Here is a 25601-nt window from a genome sequence, read left to right on the forward strand (position 1 = left end):
TACTTAAAGTGTACATATTAGAACCTAATAGTTACAAAAGTGTACCTTTTGAAAAGGTACCGACCCAGTGACAGCTGTTGTACCTTTATTTCTGAGAGTGTAGTGGTTGTGATCAATCAGTTTGTATGACAGTGGGTACAGTAGTTAACAATACGCACACACATAGCTTGTGCTTGATAAGAAATGTGAAATGCATTGGGTGGGGTTCAAGGGGGGTGGAGGGGGGTTCATGTAGGAATAAATTGAGAGCCATTGAATGACATAAAGTGTAATATAAACTAGTTTTTTTGGTTTTGACCTTCATATGGTCTTGTTAGATGCATTTGGGGGAAAAAATGCATTCATTTCACTTTTTGCATTCATTATAATTCTGTTTACTCAGCCCCAATGGCATCAAACCCCCATCCTTATTGCAATGTTCAAAACAACTAATTATTTGATCAACCCATATTTGGAAATTCCTATTCTGAAAGAGGGAAAAAAAGCACCATAACAGTGTTGTGGCTGAAAGAAACTCCTGAACAAACATCAGCTGTAGTCTGCTCCACATCTGAATAATCAAGGGGTTATTAGTTATTAGGGGTTATTATTAATTTCCACCCCTTTTACAAAATGCATAGTACACTTCCAATGGGTGCCCGAAGCAGAATTGTCTTATTGTGCCTCCTCCCTCAAATATTATGGAAGTAAAAAAAAAAACACTAATATACGGGTCAAAGTAGAACTTTAATAAAATATAAAAGTATATAAATAAATACATTTTAATTAAATTGTATTATTTACAAATTACAATTGTGGCTCTAGACAGTTACCTATTGCTATGATTTTATTAATACAGTTGTTGGATTGATTTTATAGTCTCAAGCATTCAGAAATCATGCAAAAGAAAATGAAGCAGTTTTACTACGATACATCCATGGTTAATTTTTAATAAGGGTTGTGATGTCCATGTGTTTTTGTTGAAGAAATTATAGAGGCTGTAGCATTTCTATCACAAAAAGGTGACCAAAATGTAAATATTAAGTAGATATTTGATTTAAATGTTTGGTCAATATTAAACAAGGATTTGATCGTCCTGTAAGTATAACAGCAGGAATTACCAGGCCTTTGGCTCCCTTTGCAGACATTTGTAATGACATGTAGGCCTAATGTAGCCTACATAAATTTTGTATTACATTGTATTTTAACAGTGTTATTCAATCAATCATTATTGCCTCATTGTTTTTATATAATGCATTTTAAGTCATTTTAAAGGCTGTTGTTCGCTTAGGTCTGTTTTTATAACCACAAAATATATATATATCTTAATACTTCTTTGTAAACTATTATTTGAAGTAACAAAACCATGGTTAAAGGGATAGTTCACCCAAAAATGAAATTGTGATGTTTATCTGCTTACCCCCAGGGCATCCAAGATGTAGGTGACTTTGTTTCTTTAGTAGAACACAAACGAAGATTTTTAACACAAACCATTGCAGTCTTTCAGTCATATAATGTAAGTGGATGGGAATCACGGCTTTGAGAGTAAAAAAAACATACACAAACAAAACCAAATTAAACCCTGCAGCTCGTGGCGATACATTGATGTGTAAAGACACAAAATGATCGGTCTGTGCAAGAAACTGAACAGTATTTATATAGTTTTTTACCTCTGATTCACGCAATGTCCGAACTGTTCGAACTGTCCTGGGCGCGTCCTGAGCGCTCTGGGTATTTGTAGCTCACAACCGCAACAGGGGAGGAGATGTGGTCATTAACTTCTTGAACAACAGCGATCTTGAACTGCCCATCACCATAAACAAAAAAAGACGTTACAAAATGACCATATACATAACGACAAGCAGCTTTGAACACACCTTTGAAGTTGTGTTCAGCAACCAACTTCACGTTGTTGTAAAAGTCAACAGAATAAATGAGTCAATGACTATTTTCTTTTCAATAATTAACACTAATGTTAAATAAAAACTGTTAGTAAAACAGAATACAAACCCACTTGTTTGCCTTCATCTCAACCCTCTTTCAGGATGTCTTCACAGAAAAACTCTAAAAGAAATGGATGTGACCAAAAATGAAATGATTGAAACTGAACTACAGAGTAACATGCAGGTTGGAGATGGTAAAGCAATCATAAAGTATTTTAAGTTCATAAAATCAACTGCTATCCCTAATACTTTCCAATTCAAACAATTGTTTATAAATTGCTTAACTTACATTTCCAATGGTCTCCATTTGCATCTGTCATATGAGCTTGTTAGATCAACTATGTCTTACAATATACTTCATTATTTTCAACTAAATAAACAGAAACACAACCAAATGCTTTATACACATTTCATAGCATATGTGTTGCTTACTTCTGTATAAATTCCAGCGTAAGTATCATCTCCTCTGGGTATTTGTAGCTCACAACCGCAACAGGGGAGGAGATGTGGTCATTAACTTCTTGAACAACAGCGATCTTGGACTGCCCATCACCATAAACAAAAAAAAGACATTACAAAATTACCATATACATAACAACAAGCAGCTTTGAACACACCTTTGAAGCTGTTCAGCCACCAACTTCTTTTCAATACTTAACACTAATGTTAAATAAAAACTGTTAACAAAACAGAATACAAACCCATGATAAGAATGCAGGGGTGCTTGAGATTCACAGTACAGCAGCAATAATGTCCTGTCATTAGAAAGAAAACAAAACAAACACTTTTGTAACGAATCAGCTCATGGGGAAATATGAATAATTAATCATAACTAGTTATAATTAATTATGAATATTTAGATCCACTGTAGATATTTACTTGACCTCTCAGGGTCAACTGTCTTGTCAATTCTAAGAACGTTAATTTCCTGGTTAAGGGAAATAACTTCCTTACTGTACAATTCTACAAAAGCTTGTAGCATAAATCTGCATGATTAAGTGACTACAGTTATGAGCAAACAATGATTTGTTAAATCAAATGAAAAATGGTGTGTCTGATTGGTCCAGACGCTACAACTTTGAATGTCATGAACTGCTGTCCCTTTAAAACATGTCACATATCTGACATGCATCCGATCTACACCCGTCTTTACGGTCAATTATTTTAGACTGTGTTGTTTACGAGGTCACTCGCCCACAATGGTCATTTTGGCATAATGTCGAGTGCATTTGTCCATTACAGTGCAAAAGAGAACTCAATGTGCTGCTGGCGCGCTGTCTGATTTGTCAGATGCCTGTATTCACTCAGCCGCTTCACAGACAGCCTGCTAGTAACTTTACCGAATTTATTTCTCTTTTGCATGTTATGGTCCTTGTGTGTGTAAAACAAGACAATAAAAGGTCTGAACTTACCTCATTTGGCAGAAAAGGTGATAGTGTTATCCTTGAAGAATTTGCGATGCCAGATCTTCACTTAGTTGTATCTTCATCTCTTTTAAATTAAGAAAGTAATTTAAAGTGCCAGCTTTTGTTGAAGGCTTTAAACTAACTACGTTAGAACTGCGCTTCAGATTTATCACAACTGCTCCTCTTCAGTTATGACAGATGCTTGAAACGATATGATCAGCACTAAATACAGCGCATCAACAACAATTAAAAGTTAATAAACAATTAAAAGAGTAACCTTCGTAAGTAAGATGTGTGATGATAAGCAGAAAATGTTGAATGTGACGGCTCCGACATTCATTTGCCAAACAAGCCAGACCTTAACTAAATTAATGTTACGTCAACAGTTTATGTGACATTTAGCAACATAGTCTATAATTTACCACGGAAGTGTAGAAACTTTAAAATGTAGAAACTTTAAAATGAAACTTTCACCGATATCTCCGTGAGTAATGGTGCCTGCTCTTTCACTGGTTTCGTGCCGATAAGCGACCAAGGTTCTCGATCCCACAATGCAAAGCGTAATTCAAAAATACGGGAAAACACATGTAAAAACCAAAAACGGAAAAATTACTTTAAATATTACGGTATATTGTACTGTATATTGACAGTTTTTTCTTACAATGTAGAGATTTTACAATGCTAAAAACATTGATACTTTTATTGGTCGAAACTGAACATATAGGAATGTATTCTGATTGGTCGCCGTGATTTTGCCAAGCAAGACATGTTCCTGGATCAACATCTTTTGTTGATCCTGGATCAACATTACTGTCCAAAAATACAGACTTAACCCAATCCCCACCCCTAAACCTAACCTTACCCATAATTTATTCCTAAAATCAGAGGGAAGTGATAGCTTATTAACAAGGGTGTAGAAGCACCTAATCCTGATTGTAAGCCTAAAACTGACATTTCCTGAAAAGTTATCTCTCAATTCTGATTCATGATTGGAATAATGTTCCAGGATCAATAAGAATGTTGATCCAGGAACATATTGTACTTGGTCAAATCACGCTCACCATTCTGATTACATTTAATTATACTCGAGCAAGAGAAAGTGCTATATAAATGCATATGAAATTCATATAATATATACAGTAAATCCTGTAAATGAGAAAATAGAAAATTGCCCGAAGTAGCTTAGATCAGCTTTTAATAAAGAGACATCACAAGCCTATGCTTGTTCCTCTCTGCCCTCCTACACCACAGTTTAACCCTGGTACACTCTGTTCTCGACCTAAAGTACTATGATTCATGAATAAATAAACACATCCAATCTTTTAAAAAGGGGTAATAATAGATTGTCATAAAGGTAATTATCATTTGTCCTATTTGGAGGGTGCTGAGACAAAAAGTGCTGAACGGTTTTGTTGCATGATCATATATTCTAAAAAAAAAAACAGGCTATTAGAAAATGGCCAGAGGGAGGAAAACGTAATTGCATCGTTTAAAACAACCCATAAGAAAAATTACTTGATATATATGACTTGCTTCACAGACATAACATTGGAGCTTTTCCTTTCATTGACGTTTAAAGCTGTCATAGCAGGATCATAGCAGACCGTAACTGTCATGCTTGATGTTCTCACAAAGCACCTGAAACATCGATGTGTTGATGTACTGTATTTGGCCCTTGTGCTTGTGCCGTGTTTACATATATCACGTTTCTCAGTCGCGTGTTTCATCCCTTGTCGGAATGAAGTGATCACCCCTTTTTCTTTGCCCTATCAGATGCACACTCGGGCTTATCCTCAGCCAATTGGAAGAGCCGTTGAGCTGTGTTAATGAGGTTACTGTGAACCTGGCCTCCGCTGTTAGCAAACAGACTTTTACTATGCCAGACATGACTGATTGGCACTTTGTATGTCTTTGTAATTCACTGAGGATGAAAACCAAGTTCTTGTTCTTTACAAAATTCCTTTAGATTGCTCATAGCCACCCACACAGTGGAAGCCTCTCGTTGCATCTAGACTTTAAGGGAAAAAAAAGAAAGTGACTTAACATGTGGCCAAGTATGGTGAGCCATACTAGGAATTAGTGCTCTGCATTTATCCCATCCTAAGTGCACACACACAGCAGTGAACACACACACACACTGTGAACACACACCCGGAGCAGTGGGCAGCCATTTATGCTGCGGCGCCCGGGGAGCAGTTGGGGGTTCGGTGCCTTGCTCAAGGGCACCTCAGTCGTGGTATTGAAGGTGGGAGAGACTTCTCTGTCTGTCATGTTTGAGCAGTTTAGTGCATTCATTTTGAATAAAATTTCTTTAAAGTTTTACTGACTTCTGAATGACATTTACAGTGGGGCAAAAAAGTATTTAGTCAGCCACCAATTGTGCAAGTTCTCCCACTTAAAAAGATGAGAGAGGCCTGTAATTTTCATCATAGGTATACCTCAACTATGAGAGACAAAATGAGAAAAAAATCCAGAAAATCACATTGTAGGATTTTTAAAGAATTAATTGGTAAATTCCTCTGTAAAATAAGTATTTGGTCACCTACAAACAAGCAAGATTTCTGGCTCTCACAGACCTGTAACTTCTTCTTTAAGAGGCTCCTCTGTCCTCCACCTGTGTGTGTGTGTGTGTGTGTGTGTATACAGTACATATTATATATTAAAAGTAAATAAAACACCTAAAATGAATCTGTAAAACTATATAACTAAAAATGCCTCTTTTTTTGTAAATGTAAGTTTGAAATATGAATATTTATTTTTAGATTGGCTAAAGATTACATAACGTAAAAATATGGAAACATTTTACAATTAAATTAAAAATCTAGTGTTGGCCTACAATTTATATGTAATATATGTAAATCAATAGCTGGGTTTCCATCGAAACATGAAGCGAATCTTTTCAAAGTTTGCAAAAAAGAAAAACAAAACAAATGCTAATTAGGTGCATTTCCATCAGGTTGTTCGAGCAGATGATGGTGGTATTGGTAACCTAATATCCAACAGTAAATAAAACACAATCACTGGAAACAGCCAATTAGTTACGTGGGTTTAATGTTCACTACATCAGAATTTATTTGGCAAATGCGTTACCATCTCCCGTTATTCACATTACCTTGCTACTTGCTTAAGTGAGTGTAAAAGTGTTTTTACAAATTCAGCGATTTTTTTCCCCCCTAAAATTGGGCATTTCCACCACTTGTTACTGATGTGATATTTCAAAATATGCATAAAAGCAGGATTATGGATGCATAGCAACTGTTAAGATACTGTTACTTCATGCATATATAAAATCCTATAAAAAAATTGAAATTATTATTATATATTTTTTTACTTTCTTTCAGTTGGAGGCAGCAAACCAGCTTCTTCAGCAGGCCCAGCAGCCACACAGCTACCTGATTGAGACCGTGCGACAGAGAGACACTCAGATCCAAACACTGAAAGAACGTCTCACGCGAATAGAAGAGGAAGTAAGGTAAAGGGGAAGTAAATGATTATCACAGATTTATGGATACATCCTGTTTTTAATACAACAGCACCATTTAAAATCTTTACAAAGCTTTTATTTTGAAAGGATATAGGTGGAGTCACCATAGAATCATTGCCATTGTTTTGTAACAATAGTCGCAACGGTTTCTGACTAGTAATATGTGTGTTCCAAGGTATGCATTTGTATTGGCCGAGGTAGTAGGCAATATCTGAAATAACTTAAATACATTCCAACGTATTGAGGAGCAAAGGTAATGCGCCTGCCAATAAAGGTCAGGCTCCATCTGACAGGAGTGTGTGTGCGTGCATGCATGGCTAGATGTTTTTTCTTGGCTCTCTCACATGTCAATGACTACTGTAATCCCGTGCCTGTATGTGCAAACTGTACAAGCAGGTTTTCTCCTGTATTAGTGTCTTTAGAGGTCCTGGGGCTAATGTGAAAAATATACAAATTAATCTCCTACATATCAGCATCTAGCAGCTTTTATTAGAAGGTTACTTGTGGCTGGGGGATTGTTGAATAAGGATCATTTCAAAAATGTATACCTTTATATTGAAGTGATGGAGAGGTTAGTCTCGGTGAAGTTTGTCTGTTCAGTGCAAACAGGTGCTGTGCAGTCAGTGAGGTGTACGCAATTCATTTATCGCTCACTGATTTCACATTAGTTTTATTTTTTCTTAACTAGTTCTGTCAAGCCCTCCAGGTTGTGAGTTTGTTAACACCTCAGTGTTAATTCTGTAGAAATGGTAGTGCACTAAGAGATAAATACCTTCCCGCACACTATGTTTGTCATCACTCATTACTCATGCCATATGCTTGACAAAGATTTGCTCAGTTGAAATGCAGTTTTTGTCATGTATGACCATCAGTGCTGTATTTAACACGACAAGCAGGTGACTTTTACACTCGTATACCCTGAAGAAAATTTGATGTACAAATAATTCTCAAATAATTACAAAGAAACGGCAAGTAACACATGGAATTAAACATGAAATTTTGAAGTGTAAAGACTGAAATAGTATTTTGTAAGATATACTCTAGTAATCTAAATAATTTTTGCAATGTTGACACATTATCCTAAATGTATGCCACTGTTTTTAAAGGGGTCATATGATGCGATTTCAATTTTTCCTTTCTCTTTGCAAAATCATGATGCCTGACAGGGCATCATCACAATATGGTAAGGGGCGTAACATTTCCGTCACACGCTTGAGGTATTCGGCCAATCACAACGCACTGGATAGCTGGCCAATCACAGCACACCTCGCTTTTTTAGAACGATGAGCTTTGTAAAAATCGACACGTTTCAGAAAGGCGGGGCATAGAGGAGAAAATATAATGTACAGTGTGTGGAAAATAATGTGTTTTTTTAACCTTAAACTGCATAAACACATTTCATTACACCAAATACACAAAATAATGTTCTTTTTAGCAGCATCATATGACCCCTTTAACACATACGTAATAATTACTTGGTTGATACTTACATGGGTTAAAAATTCAATGAATTTTGTAAATGTATGTTACAAATTACTACACAGACTTGTCAAAGTTCAAGACATCTTCTCTTAGACATTTTTGGATGAATTTTTACAGTGCACTACGGAAAGAGAAGATTACACTGCTGCAGGTGAAAAACAACATGGCAGCAGATTTGGAGAGACTCCTGAACCACAGAGAGGTAACTGTTGTGTCAGCTGATTAAAAGGAATTCAATTCTCTCTTCTTTTTTTTCTCCTCTCTCTTGAATAAGAATAAGTACTCTAACCTATTTAGCCCCCGAGGTTTCAAAACACAGTTTGGTTTTGAATTCATACTTTAAAAGAAAAAAGAAAATAATCTAGAAGAACCTTAATATTGTGTCCTTGTTTATTTTACTGTTCCTTTGCTAAATGTTGTAAAACATACTGAACCCAAAATTTTGATTTGGATGTGTGCTGTGTATAGTTTGGCAGGATCACTATCCCTCAATGATCCGCCAAAAAAAATGTGTATGACTCTGTCTTGGGAGTCATACACATGATTAAGCTGCAAAATTGTGATTCATGCATGAAGTACTGTACATTAATATGTCATTTTACAATTCCAGTGGCATTTCCATAAAAAAATAAATATATATATATATACTCCGGAATTCATCAATAATATGTTAAAGTACTTTCATATTTCACACAATGTGTAAATAACAGGAGGAAGTTTTATTTTATTTGACTGACTGGCTCTTATGTAAGTTGTTACACCAAACTAAAGATCATAGAAACCACTAACCACTGACTAACTTCACAATACATTTGAAGGGGGAAAAATATTATTGTTTTTTCACTATTATTGTATTATAACTGGCATAATGGGGTGATGCATAATTACCATTCAAAAACCCTGATACTGTAAATGTAACATGTTACTGATTGTTCAGTCAGAGTCAATCCCCCACATGACCTTTAGTCTGAGGAATTTTCCATGAGTTATTTTTGTAGTGTTGATTTTGTAATGTTTGACGATTTATTTTTAATTAATTCTACATTTTATTATTTCAGTTTGTCAAATTTACTGTATTTTACAATTAATTTATTTTATTTTTTAAAGTGGAAGTGGGTTCACTTAGTTGCATTTTAAAGAAATTGCATACATATTTCTTTCTTTTTTTAGCAAATTCAAAATTAGTAATTATTAAAATAATACTCACTTAAAAACTGTTTTTTTGAGGAACGTTATCATACATTGTCCATTAAAGGTGTCCACACATGACTACAAGAGAGTAGTTCCCACATACACTAGTCTAGTTTAGGTGTGTCGTCTTTCATTATTACTCAGTCACTCAGCCTGCCTTTCCAATTAGTAGTTACACTGCGTACCTGCAGTTTACTCTCTAAACAAGTCATACCTTCACCGTAAAACCTATCATGCAAATTAGGAATCTGCAGCTCTAGTAACTGATGGATGCCTCAGCATTGTATGTTTAGGAAGCTCTCAGTACAGCTCAGTTGCGACAACGGCTTTCCTAGAAGTTTCTGAGATGCAGTGAATAACTAGAAAATCTAGTTTCCCATGCTCAAGTCATCAGATTAGTAACAACCTTGCTGCTTGGGGTTGTTTTTGATGACAGACAGCTAATACATTGCCTCATTGAGGGGAACCCATGTGTAAACCCAAAATCCAATTGTCCCATAGATTCAGAATTCATTGTTTTGAATGACAAGGTATGAAACAAAGAACAAGTCAGTACACCGTATGATTTTCTGTGAAATTTTGATTGTTGAATTGTGTTTCTATTAAATGAATGGAGTTGTCCTGTCTCTTAAAGGCACATGAAGGTACACAACACCTCCTCTGACATTCTGAACTCTTGGGATATTAAGGACAGGGCGTAACTTATTAAGCGCCGGCGCAATCTGGAGCTATTTTCAACCAAATACTGCTGGCACACACTGTGCCGACTTGGCATGTTGGCAGAAAGCATGCAATCCTCACAGACAGCTGCTCTTCACTGGCGCTTTTTGGCATGCCAGCGCATATGGTCGCGCAGTGATAAATAGAAATATTGAATGACTCTTACGCATCGGGCTGATCTACACTCGCATGAACCAGGCGGTCATGTGCTAGCAGGGGATATTTTACATTGTCGTTGTACGTGTGAATAGTAACCGTTTGCGTAAAGTGCTATGCGAAATTTTTAGGTTTTTGTTTTGACACCAAGACTTGCTTTCCTTTAAACAAGCTTTTTTTCTGTACGTTTTTGTAGCTGCATTCCTGCTGCATAATATGGAATGTCTGCCCCCTTTATTTTAAGACCTAAAGGCTTTTACTCAGGACAAGTACAGTTTTTGTGCAGTATTGTGTAGCCTTAAAAATATCTTCTATATCTGTCACCAGTGCTTTTCTGTTTAAAAAGCTTCTTGGCATCTGGGATTTGTTCACACAAGTCAGGGAAAAACATGAAGCATTTGTTTTTCCAGTCTAGCCACAAATTGCTGGGAAGTTGTAGCTGAGAACACAGGAATCATAAACATAGATGAACTCGCTCATTAATATGCAATTGTCTGCAAGTATTTTTTTTACCTACCAGATCTTCATAAGCATTTTTTTGTTTTAGTTATATTTCTACTTTTTTTTTTTTAAATAAATGTTAAGAAAAGCATAATAAATATTGCCGTTTCACTGTTTTTAAGCAACCTCTGTGTCACATTGTTTATAATGAGATACTGGGTAATTATTTTCCTTTGTGACATGTATGCAGCAACATTTTTCATCAAACCTGTATCCGTTCTCAGAACTGTATTACACTGATGACTTTAATGAAAGAACACTGTTGTGTTTGAGGGCGTTTCCTTCAATTGATTCAGAAGTATTTACACTAAAGCTTTGTAGAGGTACTCTCAGGGCACCCCTTGTACTGGAGAGGTTATGAAGATACGCCTCCAATTACCATTGAAGCTTTGAATGAAGTGTTTACATGAACCCCCAGGCTGCTCCAGCAGATTTCTGTAATGTCTTTTTGTATGTGATGTATTGTGAGCCACTTCCAATTAGAACATTAGAAAGAGAACAAGAAAGAATGAAAGAAGTATCTGCAAAAAAACAGACATAAAGCAATAGTTCATCCAAAAGTTAAAATTCTGTCATTTATTTATTCACGTGTCATTTCATTGGCACTGACCTTGTCCATCAAATGGTAGTATGGACAAAAAGCACTATGTAAGTAGTCCATATTATTCTTAATATCTGTCAAGCTCCAAAAATAATAAAATAGTAGCCTAAGCAACTATATTCAAAGTCTTCTAAAGTACTAAAATACGCTTTATTTTTCAACTGTCCTGACTCTTGCAAATGTTTGATTACAAGGCATGCAAAAGCAAATGGCATTTGGTGTCTGTAATGTGCTTTTTTATTATCTGAACACAGTTGTAAGTAGGATTTCAGAACTTCAGCGAAGGGGAAGATTTTCAGTCAATGGCACCACAAATTAAAATGTATTTATAATCCATTTTTAATTTGTTATATTGCTTTAAAAGTGGACTTTATATGGCTTAGGAATATAGTGCGCAAGTTGCTTCAAAGACTATAGAAATACAAAGATGATTCACTCCTATAGTTATGAATGGGAGAAACTGCAACGGGCAATATGGCGGGATAGTCCCGCCTTCTAAATGAAAGAGCCAATCGTTGATTTGTAAAGTCATTGCGTCACTGCAGCGGCCGTTAGAAGCTCCGGTTCCCATAGAAACCTGAGGCTGGACCAGCCCATGCACACGCGCAGTCTTATTAAGCGAGTTGGAGCTACGCATGCGCATTGGCTGGTCTAGCCTGAAAAATAAGCTTTTTGAACGCTATTTGAGCATAAGAAACAACATTCATGGGGCAGTTCATTTCAGATTGTGTTGCTGATTTGAAATATGTAATTTAATCGTGCGTTCAGCGAGCAGCTTTTGAGATTTCAGGATTCCCCCATTCATTTAGATAGGACTTGGTCTTGTTTGACCTGCCCGGAGGCGTTGCAAATATGGCGGCCGAGTGAACCGACTTTCCTTGAAAGGGACTTTGGTTGCTTAGGCTTGTTTTGTTATTTTATTTGTCGACAGATAGTATCACTACAAGCTGTTGCATGATAAAAAGGTGTGCGGAAATTCCAAATTCTCCTTTTGTGTTTCATGGCAAAAAAATATATGCAAATAATAGTGTTTTAAATGACTTGCGGTTGTATGGATGCTACGGAATGTTGACATCTTATGTCAGGACACATGGGATGTTTGTGTTTGCAGTTTCAGTCTTAATTGTCCTACCTAAGGGCATAGCACTGCTGGCAAAACAAGACTGCAATCGAAGCACCACAGAAGCTGCAGGCTCTTTCTTACCTGTTGTGAAGGGGAAGCGCTTTAACCTTCAGGCTACCACTGATTTGTTCTTACTCTGTTGCAGGAACTTTCTGTGATGAAGCAAGTCCTGCTTAGCATGCGCTCACAGCAGCACGGTGGGCCTCTGTCTGTGTCCCAACCTGAGCTTGAGACTGATGGCGTTGGTACAGCAGTTCATAGACCCAAAGCTTTAAAAAGCACAGACGAGGAGCAATACAACTATGGTCCCAAACCCACAGTGTTTGTAAGTTTTACTTGACTACCCATGTACAGAGCCTTTCAAACAACATTTTGTCTTCTCTATGAACTAAAAAATGACACTTTTATTTTGTCAACTTTCATATTCTTTCTATTTAGCTTTCTATTTGAGCTGATATCTACTTGCGGCTAGACTCACATTAACATTAACATTTATTTTACTCCGAGTAAAGTCCAAAGAAATCATCAAAGATATTTAACAATGTTGTTTTTTGTTCTTTCAACAGACCAATACAGAAGTTCCAGAATGGTACAGAAAAGTACACGGAAAACTAAATAGAGACTTGTTCAACTTGTTTAAGACTTAAAGGATGATCCATGACATGCAATCACGAATGAAAGTCTGTTTTAAAAGACCTATTACATAACTAGATACACATGTTTGATGTGTAGTCATGAAGAATGTGAACGTCAAACTATGAATTTTCCTTTTAATGGTAATAAATCATTCAAACAGGCATGTGAAATTGTTTTTAAAGTAGGCCTATTTCAAATTGTATAAGCACTCATAGCTTTACAGTATCGGAATATAAGCATTTTTATCTTCACCCTGAAGAGATATCTCAATATTGAATGTATCATTTGATGGTAATAAGATCTGGATCCTTCCGTTTTAATTCGTAAGACGCGAGACACGCTGTTGATAAAAATAGAGGAGCGCGCGCATACCTTAATCGCAGCCGCATCGCGCGCTTATTTGTGTCATCTTAATGTTAGGCTCGAATGTCCAACAAGAACAGCGGTAGCAGTGAGCTGCATTTTATTGATTCATTTCATTGATTCTGTCTGCTTGGGATGGATATTTTTATTTGCCGTGTTGTGTTACTTTTAAATGTGAAATTATGGTAAACATTTATTTTCCATTGGGATCGTTTACCGTTTGTAAATAAGCCTTATTTTACAGCTAAACAGTAAACGCAGACGTGCTGACAGACACGTATTTAAAACTTGGTAGCAGCTGTACCTAGTTATTAGGGATGAGATCTCAGATGAGATTTCAGATGAACAAAACAGATAATAAATCAGATATAATAATAATAATAGGCTAATAATAATAATAGTAAGTCAAATTAATATGTTATTGCAAAACGTGTATAACATTTTTAGAGGCGACAAAAATACGATAGAATATAATTGTCCTATGTAGGCCTACTCATAAAAATAGCCTACTAAACAAGTGTAGCCCTAAAATGAAACGTGCATTCATTTAAAAATGCTACTGATTACATCAATTCAGTCATTCTTGAGAAGTGGGACAAAACAGGGTGCAAAATTGAAGAGAAAAAAACTTGTACTCAGACAAATGAAACTACATTTATGTATCTTATATGTACTAAGCTACTGAGCTATGCTTTGATACAACCTCCCAACTTTTCTCTTTTTTAACAAAATGTGCTTGTCAAATAATTTCCTCTGAAATTGGAAGATGGTGTTGACATCATGGCTGTGACACAGGAAATATTAACATTAGGATTTAAAATATTCTAAAACTAAAACTTAGCAGAGCCTGTCTGACACTGATGTACTCTGCAGAGGTGAACTGTGACTAGGGGGTCTTTTAGAGTGACAGCTGTCCCTGGTATTCCCTGATTTTATTACATTTTATTGAATGTCTGACGGTGTTGACAAAAAGTGGGGACGCAACTTTAAAATCTTATGAAACATGCATGTGTCATTAAAAAAACATCCTTGCTTTGATAGGAGATATTAAGTGTTGCTTTTTGATAAAACAAGCTCTTTTTCATCATTAAAAAAAAACATTTTTATCCATTTTATTGCATATGAATGATTGAACCCTTCTCTGTGGACACACTGTTTTAGATGTAGTGAGAGGACATTAAGAAACACAGATTTGGTCTAATAATGAGAAAATTAAATTGAAGGTGATAATTGTGTTAAATGCATTCTATTATCAATCCCTCATGACATTTCAAATTGAAAATATTTTTATTTTTTAAAGCTAATTGCAGTTACCCTTGCTGGACCTGTTTTGTCCCACGTCTCAAGAATGACTGAATTGTCATAATGTGTAGCCTATCACATTAAGTACAACATAACATGATATGTGCGTTCTGTAAGTGACTAACAGATTAATCCAGTAAGAGAGTCATAAGTGTTGTTGATTCTTTTAAAGAGTCGCGAATCGGACAACCCTTGCCACGCTGTATGTTGGTTCATTTAAAAGAACCGACTCACAAGAGTCACTCGTTCGTGTATCCGACTTCCCTCAAAAATATCTGCTTTTACGATTTGTTATTGGCTATTTGCTTCACTGCTGTAGCTAGCTATTTTGACAGACACACTTTTTCTGTATTGTATAAAATAATGTTTTATCATAAAATGCACTTAGAATTAGCCTATAAAAATAATGAATACAATTCGAACACACATTAGGCTATTTCTGTTTATAGTCAGTTGTGATTTTTTTAAGTAGCCTATGCTGTACTGTTGTCAGTATTGAAATGCTAAAGGAAATGCGTAAAGGGGTGGCATTGAACTTTTTTTGACGGGTTTGTTGCGCTGTTAAGAGCAGTAGTAAAGGTGTAGCCGTCTCTCTTTCTCAGAGGGAGGCCCCGCCCTTCAGCGATTATACACATATATCCCGGAGCTCCGGGAACGGAGCGAAGCGAAACGGGACATTACTACCGAAAGCGAGCGCACATACATAGGCACGGGTGTCATTCCATGCACCAAACACTCAGCTCCCTTTCCTTACAGCGTCTATCAAAACACATCTTGCGGACCCTCTCTCCGTCACATCCACGGCTTTATGGCCGCTACGCTTCTTACGATGAGCGCTGCGCTCGCACCGGGACAAGATGACTTTCTCTCGCTTCTCAAACCCTCACTATCCGACGGCTTTCAGGAGGACTCCTCTCTGTTTTCCTTTGAAACCAAGAATCCCGACACGGAAAGGAGCGTATCAAACGACTATTCTCAGGTAATTGTTCTTATCGGTTCTTTGAACGGAGCCTCGCTTTTTCGTTTTGCTCGAGATGTGACTGTATCACTGGATGCATTAAAGATCAAATGCATGCATGCAGTCGTGTGTGTGAAAGGTGGGCCGTTGTAGATGATGCGGCAGGCTGCACGCCTGCAGTCCCATCAGCATCATGCACCATCAAATGCATCAAGCCATGTGCGATTCTTTCATTTGTGGATTTTTTCCTATTCCATACGATCATTTTAGGAGGGGGGGGGATGTAATCTAGTTTAAAATAAATTTTACATTTAATTGTTTCCGTAGCCTAATAGGCTACTGTTCGTCGTTTGAATTGCTCAAATGTTACATTATCAAATTCTTGGAAATTTGGAATTTTGTCCCCCATCCAGATTTTCAATAAACGCACAAAAAGTGTTACATTCAGGGCAACTCTACTTTACACTTTGTCATAAGAACGTATTTCAGTGTATTAGTTATATAGGCCAATTTTAACAAATAATCTCTGCTTGTATTTTTATAACAACTAATCACTCATTTCCATCATAACATAATCTAATTTATCTATCTAGGCTATCAATTACACTAGGTCAGTTAAAAAATGTAAGAAATGAAAGATAAATAAATATATTTGACATCATGATCTGCATTGAGTTTTTCTAGGTGTTATTATCAAAGAAGGTTATTATTTGTGAATTTAACCCTTTAACTGTCACTCTCATTTTTGAACATAGACGTGGAAGTGCACTATCCAAACTAAAAATTGTATAATTCATGAACGAAAACATTTTGTAACATGATATTGATGTACCATTTTCATGGTAATGCAATGTTTGATTTTAAAATGGGTTTCAAAGGATGAATTTTGAGATTTAAAGTTTTCAATTGATATATAATTGCTGATGATTTCTAAAGTGTGATAGAGAAAAAGGCAACTAAGAAGACTTTTTGACAAAGGTCAGAACTCCTGATATGATGTAGATTTTGGAGGTGCACTCCTGTCATAAATTAATCTATTACTTTTCCTACATAGATATTTTACCAATGTTAAAAAAAATATTTAGGAGCCTTTCTAACGATATATAGTTTGTCATGATTAGATTAGGATTTAATTGTAATACTGTGAAGTAAACTTAGGCGTCCCACAGAGGGGACGGGTGACAGTTAAAGGGTTAAATTTAGGTTTATTTTTTATTAGAAATTCAAAGTAAATTTTCTACGCAACTGGTGTTCGCTACTTCAGTGCTTATCCAAATCTCCAAGTGCAAACAAACAATAGCCTAAGTAAGTAAATAAATAAGTAGCCTACATAAATGTCATTACCATAACACCTGGGCTAGCATAATATGAAGAATCACCACTGCTCAAAATTTGAAGTAGTCCAAAGCGTCCTCCAATGAAGAATCACTCGTGTATTTCAGAAGGATTCGGTCATGTTTTGGGGATTTCCCCGTGGCTGTAACGCAGGGGAGCGCACAGACTCCTGTCAGTTGCTTGCAGTTGGTTTCTTGGCTACCGAACCATCAACAACTGACTCTTCTCCTCACCCACGCGCGCAGTTCTTGTGCTCCTGAAACTTCCCAGCAACGCCGAGCCTCAATCTGAAAACTTGTGAAAGAGATACATGTCTGGCGAACAGCTGGAAGATCTAAATCTAGAAATAGCTATGTGTAGCAGCCGCGTAAAGAGCTCTGGCATTCCGAGTGTCTGTATGCATGTATGTGTGTGAGTGTTTTTATTTTTCCTCATGTTTATTCTTCTAATGACTCCGTAGATGTTACTCTCAGGAAATGATGAATGAGTCTTGATTGACTATTTTCTGCTGATTACGGTTTTATGATAATTGGGATGCATTTATTTGGAAAGGCTGAGCAATCTCTCCAGCTTTCCACCTGTCAGCAAGTCTGTTTTGAGCTTGTGGTATGAGCGCTGTTTTACAGTCTAAGGCGGAATGTAGCAGAGACATATCGAAGAAGACTTGATAAATGCTTTACCTCTGACTGCTCCATACAGCAAAACAAACGATTCATGCTCACAATATATACACTATCACAGATCAGCTGATACAACCTCAAGTTCTGATTTTTAGGTTTTATATCTTGACTTTGAGTGAAAATCATACTTTTACTCATGTTGGTAGTGCAGATACACTGTAAACATAATACATTCAATGACAGCAAAATGAGATACATTTTACTAAAAAAATATATGAAATGATTCATTATTAGTTAATAAGATTTAAAGACCTGTCTGTTAATCGTTCAGCAGAAAGGATTATCGGTTTCTTCAAAATTGCCAAATATCGGTCATTTAGCCTGGCCGATAAATCGGTTTATCACTAGATGTATATATTTAGTTTTACCTGTGCTAATACTTGCCTTTTCTTTTTACTAAAACTTTGTTTATTTCCTTTTTTACTATGCATTCAAGGTTAATTGACTTCTATTACCATTATTATTGCTATTACCATTGACTTACCATTACCCATAATATAGTTTGAAAAGTCGTCAGTATTCAAGATTTCAAGTAGTCCAAAGTGTCCTCTATTTCAGAGGATACAAAGGTATTATCTCCTAATTACTCAGCCTGGCCAATAAATCAGTTTATCGCTATTTGCATATGATATATTTAGTTTTACCTGCTCCAACATGCTTGTTCATATGAAGAATAATGCTGCTTTTTAAAAATCCCTTATATATTTCATAACACAGATTAGCAAATAATCGCATAGCACAAGTGTACTGGGGAATAAAATGTATGTTTTTTTTAATGCAAAATATAGTTATATTTGTAAGCTAAATTAAGTGTCTGCTGTGTTCAGTAGTACATATATTATTTTAGCAGAGCAAGCAGTCATGTTGGCCATTGTTGTAACAGTAAGTAGATATTTGCATTCTTGCAAGCTTTTCTAAAATTTCATGTATACCGTGTTTGTGCTCGGCCAACACAAGCAGTCCCAGGAGATCCTGCCAGCTTTGCTGACAGAAGCAGCGTGTGCAATATTATTCTGAAATCTGTTTATCTTGTTTGCCTTTAATGGCCTTTACAACTGCATTTACAATTTTATGCTTCTCTCGTCTGCTCTCTAGGCTAAACTAGAGATGGATAAATATCTGTCTCCACAACCTGTGGCTCTCCCCTACCCAAAGAAGTCAAGACGAGAGAGCGTCTCTTCAATGGACCAGTTTTTCGGGGACGACCACGGTTCCCCCTACAGCATCAACATGAATTTCTTCCTCCCCGACATTGCTTATCTAAGAACGGGGATGTGCCGGCCGGCGCGGCCTTCGGTCCCTAGCCAGATCAAAACTGAACCTGTAGCGGTGCCTTTCTCTCATCCCGAGTGTCCGGTGAGCTCAACCGGCCCCATTTCATCCGCGCTGCCCGATTTCACCAGCATCTTTAACTCGAATTCCACTTCGGGTTCTGAAATCAATGCCATGGACGATAACTCGGGGGTCTTTGTCAAGCAGGAGATGCAAGGCTTTGACATCCCGCAGGATGGGCCGCTTTTCCAGCTCCTCAGCTCAGAGCTGGACGTCCCACATCAAGCCAACTCGCACTGCCACCCTCACGCTCACTCTGTGCCCTCACAGATGCCTACTTTCCACGACCTGCACTTAGCGACCCAACAGACTGCTGCCAAGACGTACTGTGGCATGTCCGGCTACCCTCTTGGCCCAGGTCACTTTGTGCATCCTCAGGGTCAGGCCCACTCGCAGCTCAAAATGCCCTATCTTCCCCCCTCGCCTCCCACTTCAGAACCTGGCAGTCCTGAAAGACAGAAGGAAATGCTTCACAATCTGACACCACCACCATCTTACGCCGCCACTATCGCCTCCAAAATGGCTGACCATGCGCCCAGTCACCCAACACCCACCTTGACACGAGCTCCCGCCACCACTGGGTCTATGCCTGTCCGTTACAACCGAAGAATAAACCCAGACCTCGAGAAAAGACGGATACACCACTGTGATTTTGCAGGTACAAACTGTTTTTTCAATTGAACTGGATCTATAGCCAAATTGACAAGATGCTGCTGTGTTTTCTGAAGCACTATGTTGCTTTCTACTGCACTTTCTTACTCACACACTTGAATCCACTGTTAAATAATTCAGAGACGGCCAAAGCCTTTTAACCAGCGCTCAAAATGAATGCCAAAGAGTTGACGTCAGGCTGATTGTTATTGAATCCTGTTGCATCAAATTGACTGGGCAAATTGTAAAACAGACAAGCCTCACAGTGCCATTAATAGTGCATTTACGCTAAGAAGCTGCTTGTCTGAAGCGACGAGCATCGCAATTAAGAACCCATCACTGCTTTACTTCACTGAGTGGGGTTTTACAGCTAACGACATGAGATGGGCTTTGGATTCCTAATTGGAAAAGAAAGCATACTGAAACCAAATAACAGGATGCTGTTATATGTGACTGTGCCGATGAGTGAACCAACTGCTTTTGTGTTGGTGGCTAAAAAAATTAATCACTCTCTTGTCCTGCTTTTAATGCATCAGACATTAAAATGGCATTGTTTTGTTTTATAATTTATAACGGAAATGTGTAATAATTTTAATGTTATTTTAATAATAATTTTTTGCTATCAAAAGCCTAACAGCTTTTTTTAAATCTGTGAAACGATTAAACCAATCTCATACTGTTTATGCATCAAGCATATTATTTGCATTTTATTCATATTAAATATTGTTTGTGTTGTTTAATAATTTATGATTATTTTAATATATTTTATCAGTAGCCTTCCAGCATTTTATATCTCTCAAAAGATTATGCATCAAACATCATAATTGCACTGTGTTAAATACTTAGTATATCATTTAAATATTTAATAATTGTTTTCACAGTTTATATATATATATATATATATATAGTTATAAGCAGCCTCACAACATTTTTTATCTTCTAAAAATGAAAAAAAAACAGTTGTCATGCTGTTTATGCATCAAGAATGATTGCATTTTTTAAATGTATAATAATTTATAATTATTTCAATAATTTTTTTTTTTTATCAGTAGCCTCCCAAGATTTTTTTTTAAATTATTATTTCTCTCAGAAGATTGAGCACTCTTGTCATAGTGTTTATGGGCCATGCATAATAATTGCATTGTTTTTTTTAATACCTACAATTTACAATTTTCATATTTAATCATTTATAATTGTTTTTATACTTTATGTAGTTTTTCAATAGCCTCCCAAATTTTTTTATCTCTCAAAAAAATTAAAACACTCTTGTCATGCTGTTTATGTGTCAAGCATAATGATTGCATTGTTTTTAATACTGATCATTTATAAAAAATTAATAATGTATAATTATTTTAATAATTTATATTTTAAACAATAGCCTTTTTTGGTCTCTAAAAAAGATTAAAGCACACTCTCGTCATGCTGTTCATGCATCAAATATGAAAAAAGCATTTTTAATACTTTAAATTTATAATTTGAATATTTAATCATTTACAATTATTTCATACATTTTGAACATCTTCCCAACATTTTTTGAACACACAAATGCTTATTGTTGTGAGTAACAAAAGCTGTTCTCTTTTTTTAGGTTGTAAGAAAGTTTACACCAAGTCTTCCCACCTGAAAGCTCACTTAAGGACACACACTGGTAAGAGTTCCCCTATTAAAAATGCTGGATAAAGCTGGCCTCCTATTTTGGCACTTTACTGTCATGTTGCTGGGCAGAAGTGCATTGTTGGCATGCACATGCATTCATTCTTGCATGGTGCCTGAAAGCTATCCTGCGTCGCTTCCTAATATGAGATTGCACCAAAACCAGGCCCAAATACATCAGCGGGAACAGCCTATTCTACTTCCCTTTTCCATATCAATTTATAACGTCTAGTATTGGAATGGCCTCTAGGCAGCATTTGAAATTATCAGTAGAAAAAAAATTTCGGTGTTGAACTCTCTCTCTATAAAAATATATTTGGAGATATAGATTTAGTATCTGAATGGAAGTAAACAGAAGAGCAGACCTCATTTGACGCAGAGGAGTGAATATTAATACATTCCGGAATGTGGCCTTTGGTATGTGAACTTAATCAACTGATAAACGACTGTACTTATCAGGCCATTTTCATTTTCAAGGTATAGATTTCTGTTACCAATTCCTGAGTCTAATTACAGGCTCATACTGGTTGTAAAGCACTATTACGATAAGATAACAAAACCCACTCTTTTCTGGAAGACTTGACATGGCATGATTTAGTCTTTTGACAGTGTTACTCTGTTTGAATAAACAGCTTGTCAAGGTGAGATTTACACAATGCAAGTGCTAGTTTGAAATTCATAATGGCATTTAGTTTGTAATACATTTTTAAGAAGTCATTTATTTATTTATTTTTCTCCTAAAAACAGGTTGGGTCAGTTTAATGATGCCAACATTTTTGGTACCCAAGATACACAAAATTGCTTAAAATAAATACACAAAAATCCTAACTCTTAAAATATTTGTGCAAAGCTCACTAAATAATTTGACCTAAAATATTTTAAGATTTTTTTAACCTGTTAGCTGTTCCAGTATTTGACAGCACAGACCTTACATTGTTGTAAATCTTGATGTTTTGGACCACACATTTCAGTTTGGTCTCTTTTAATGTAAAACATCCTTGCTGAATAAAAGTTTTCAATTCTTTAAAAAAAACACTTTTGACTGGTAGTGTAGATTTAACACTCATTATCACTCATTTAGCAATATTAAGTACTATTACTTTATTAATAATATTAAGTAGTATTATAAAACCATCACCAACCACTATCATGTTATCTTGAACAGGTATGATTAATAAACAGATAAACATCACCTCTATTTGATTTGACTAAGAAAAACCACACCATGTCTAGATAGCCAATGAAGATAAAACCCAATCCAACCAGTCCTTGGAGAGAAGAGAGGGGCCTCAGGCAGACAACGCACAAGACGAGATATCCAAAACAAGTCATTACAGGATTCCTGTTCAGGGCTCTCCTCACAAACATTAAAGCTCAAGACAGGCACATGTTCTGACGTTTAGCTGCTTAATTGTTTTTGAGCACCACAACTACTGCATGAGGTTGAAACAGCTTAACTTACAATATCACTCTTTATAGTCCATTTTATATAACTTAAAAGCCAATAGCAAAGATAAATGATAACATTGGAATAATGTTTTCAGGTTGTTGTCGTTTGTACTGATATTTCAAACAATAAAAATGTAATTACTCAAAGCATGTAATGTTTACAGTGCAGTGATACTTCCCTCAAAAATGAACATTATGTCATCATTTACTCAACCTCACATTATTCCAAACCTGAGTTTCTTACTTCAGTGTAGCACAAAGATTTTTTTTTTATCCATACAATTAAAGTCATTGTGGTCAAATGTTGTTTTGGACCCCACTGACTTTCATTGTATTGACAAAAATAGTTCAAACATTCTTCAAAATATCTTTGGTGTTCCACAGAATAAAGAAACTCATACAGGTTTGAAATGACAAGAGGGTGAGAAAATGATCACAAAATTCCTTTAAAGTGATAGTTCAAATGAAAAATTCTGTCACAATTGACTAAATCTCAAGTTGTTCCAAACTTGTACGAGTTTGGGTAACCAAACAGTTGCCAGTAGCCATTGACTTCCATAGTATTTTTTTTGGAAGTCACTGGCTACCAGCAACTGTTTGGTTACCAACATTCTTCAAAATATCTTCTTTTGTGTTCAACAGAAGAAAGAAACTCTTCTGAGAATAATTTGAGAGTGAGTAAATGATGCCAGAATTTTCATATTTAGGTAAACTGTCCCTTTAAAGATACAAAATAAAGTCACAATCATAATCATTCGAAAGTAGTCTGAATGTAAGATTTGCATTTTTATTATCTGCCATCGACTATCAGAATACCTATTTTAATGCATGTGTTGAGCCGGCCGGATTTTCCGAAAGCATTATCAAATCGACTTGATTTTTGGTAGAGAAGAGAAAAAATATTTGTATCGTCTTTTAAAAAACACATTCTAGAAAGGCAAACATTGTGCTGCTATTTATGGCCGACGATGAGTTTAGTCTTGTCAGCTTCCACGAACATACCAAAAAACTGAAATACTTTAATCTTAGAGATTGAGTTAAGTAAGGTTTATGTGCTCCACACCTCTCGGTATATGTTTGTTATGGTTACTATAGTGATGACAGAGAAACCCTACCCACACAGATTACTCATTTAGTATTACTAATGTATTAGTGAACAGAACCCTGTTTTCTTTTAACCGTGAATGATAGTTTCTTCCGTGTTCGTGACGCCATGTTCCTAACCAAACGTGGTGTCCATTGTGTTCTGTGTTCAGGTGAGAAGCCGTATAGGTGCACGTGGGAGGGCTGCGACTGGCGGTTTGCTCGTTCCGATGAGCTGACGCGTCACTTCAGGAAACACACGGGAGCCAAACCCTTCCAGTGCGCCGTGTGCAGCCGCAGCTTCTCTCGCTCCGATCATCTCGCCCTGCATATGAAGAGGCACCAGAATTAGACACCAAAACACACTAACTGAAAAATCCACAGATACTTATTATTATTATTATGCACTTGAAGTGATAACAAAACGACTTATTTCTTTCTCTACACCGCGACGAACCTTATAATGTTTAGGGTAATCTTCTCTCGCTGACCTGTCAAGAGTTGTCGACTGTAAACTGAAAAGCTTTTGATATTACCCCGAAATCTAGTTTCCTTTTTCCTCTCTATTTAGGATGTATAGATCACATTTCCTTTAGGACCCTCATCTCATTTTGACATTCGCTTTAATACAAAAAAAGCTGTGTTGTACATGAGACTCGGCTCTCGTCCTCTAATTGGAAGATGAAATGTTTTTAAACCTAATGAAATGAATGGATTGGTTCTTGTACATCTGCAAAGCACTAAGACACAACTCCCATTTTACTTTGCACTTGAATTAGACTGGAAAAGATGAATATCTATGTATGATAAATGCTTTTAATATATATCACTGGAATAGTTACTGCTCATACCGGGGTTTCAGGTACACAAGCAAAAATATTTTATAGCTTTGGATGATAATGTGCTGCTACTGAACAGCAATTATTTCATGAATTATTAAACAATGGTATAGAAAAGCAATGAGAAGTGGAAAAGGGCTTTAGACAGCTGTGTGATTTGTACAGTCTCCTTTATACACACACAAGCATGCCGACCATTTGTTTTCCTACTGTCATTGATGCATAAGCTCATATGAATGTACGAGACCACAGCGACTGTTTCTTTTGAACAGATTTCATCTTAAAGTGCCTTTTCATGTTTGTTTTTATCAGCAGCACATGCTTAAACTTCTTGTTCATGAAAAGACAGACAATAAAAATTACAGCAGGTTACCATTATTTCACCGTTACCGCAATTTGGCTGCCTTTCATACGTTTAAGAGCGGGTTAAAGCATCAACTGGTTCATTCTTGTAAAATTGATGTATTTATTGCATTGGCTTTGTGAAGTGGAATTTGACAAGTTTTGTGTAATTGAAATGCCTTAATGTAAATACTATGACATTTTATTGTACTGTAAATATTATTTTGATTAATTTTGTTGCTCTTTTTTTCTTTCTTTTTTGGAAAAGGATCATATTGCTCTGGATTTTGGCTGTGTGACTGTTTTTGGATTTTGTTTTATATTTCACTTATTTTGTAGATTCTCAGATTATATTTCTAAATTGGTTGTCCTCTTGACAAAATGTTTTTTTG

General features: G+C 36.2%; 2 protein-coding genes across 2 annotated transcripts in view; both read left to right on the plus strand.

Annotated features, from left to right (window-relative positions):
• The window catches only part of LOC107567982 (progesterone-induced-blocking factor 1-like), a 31863-nt gene extending 18530 nt beyond the window's left edge, over positions 1-13333 (plus strand). The window contains exons 12-15 of the mRNA XM_016253812.1: positions 6670-6800; positions 8412-8496; positions 12732-12911; positions 13153-13333. Of these exons, the coding sequence (XP_016109298.1) occupies positions 6670-6800; positions 8412-8496; positions 12732-12911; positions 13153-13233 (477 nt within the window). The 3' untranslated portion in view covers positions 13234-13333. The remainder of the gene's footprint in view (positions 1-6669; positions 6801-8411; positions 8497-12731; positions 12912-13152) is intronic.
• A 2171-nt stretch (positions 13334-15504) lies between these two features.
• klf5a (Kruppel like factor 5a) lies at positions 15505-25220 on the plus strand. The gene is made up of 4 exons (XM_016253821.1): positions 15505-15866; positions 18956-19850; positions 21432-21491; positions 24202-25220. Exons 1-4 carry the CDS (start codon positions 15696-15698, stop codon positions 24378-24380), a joined length of 1305 nt encoding a protein of 434 aa, XP_016109307.1. The 5' UTR covers positions 15505-15695; the 3' UTR covers positions 24381-25220.
• The last annotated feature ends 381 nt before the right edge of the window (positions 25221-25601 follow it).

The sequence above is a fragment of the Sinocyclocheilus grahami genome, unplaced genomic scaffold (assembly GCF_001515645.1).
Source record: "Sinocyclocheilus grahami isolate Dianchi unplaced genomic scaffold, SAMN03320097.WGS_v1.1 scaffold1204.1, whole genome shotgun sequence".
NCBI classification, from domain to species: Eukaryota; Metazoa; Chordata; class Actinopteri; order Cypriniformes; family Cyprinidae; genus Sinocyclocheilus; species Sinocyclocheilus grahami.

Bases quoted from the DNA above. Each gene is read 5' to 3' on its own strand.
- klf5a (XM_016253821.1), top strand. From the start codon at position 15,696: ATGGCCGCTACGCTTCTTACGATGAGCGCTGCGCTCGCACCGGGACAA. The intron at 15,867-18,955 runs GTAATTGTTCTT...TCTGCTCTCTAG, and splicing joins TATCAAACGACTATTCTCAG to GCTAAACTAGAGATGGATAA. The intron at 21,492-24,201 runs GTAAGAGTTCCC...TTCTGTGTTCAG, and splicing joins TCACTTAAGGACACACACTG to GTGAGAAGCCGTATAGGTGC.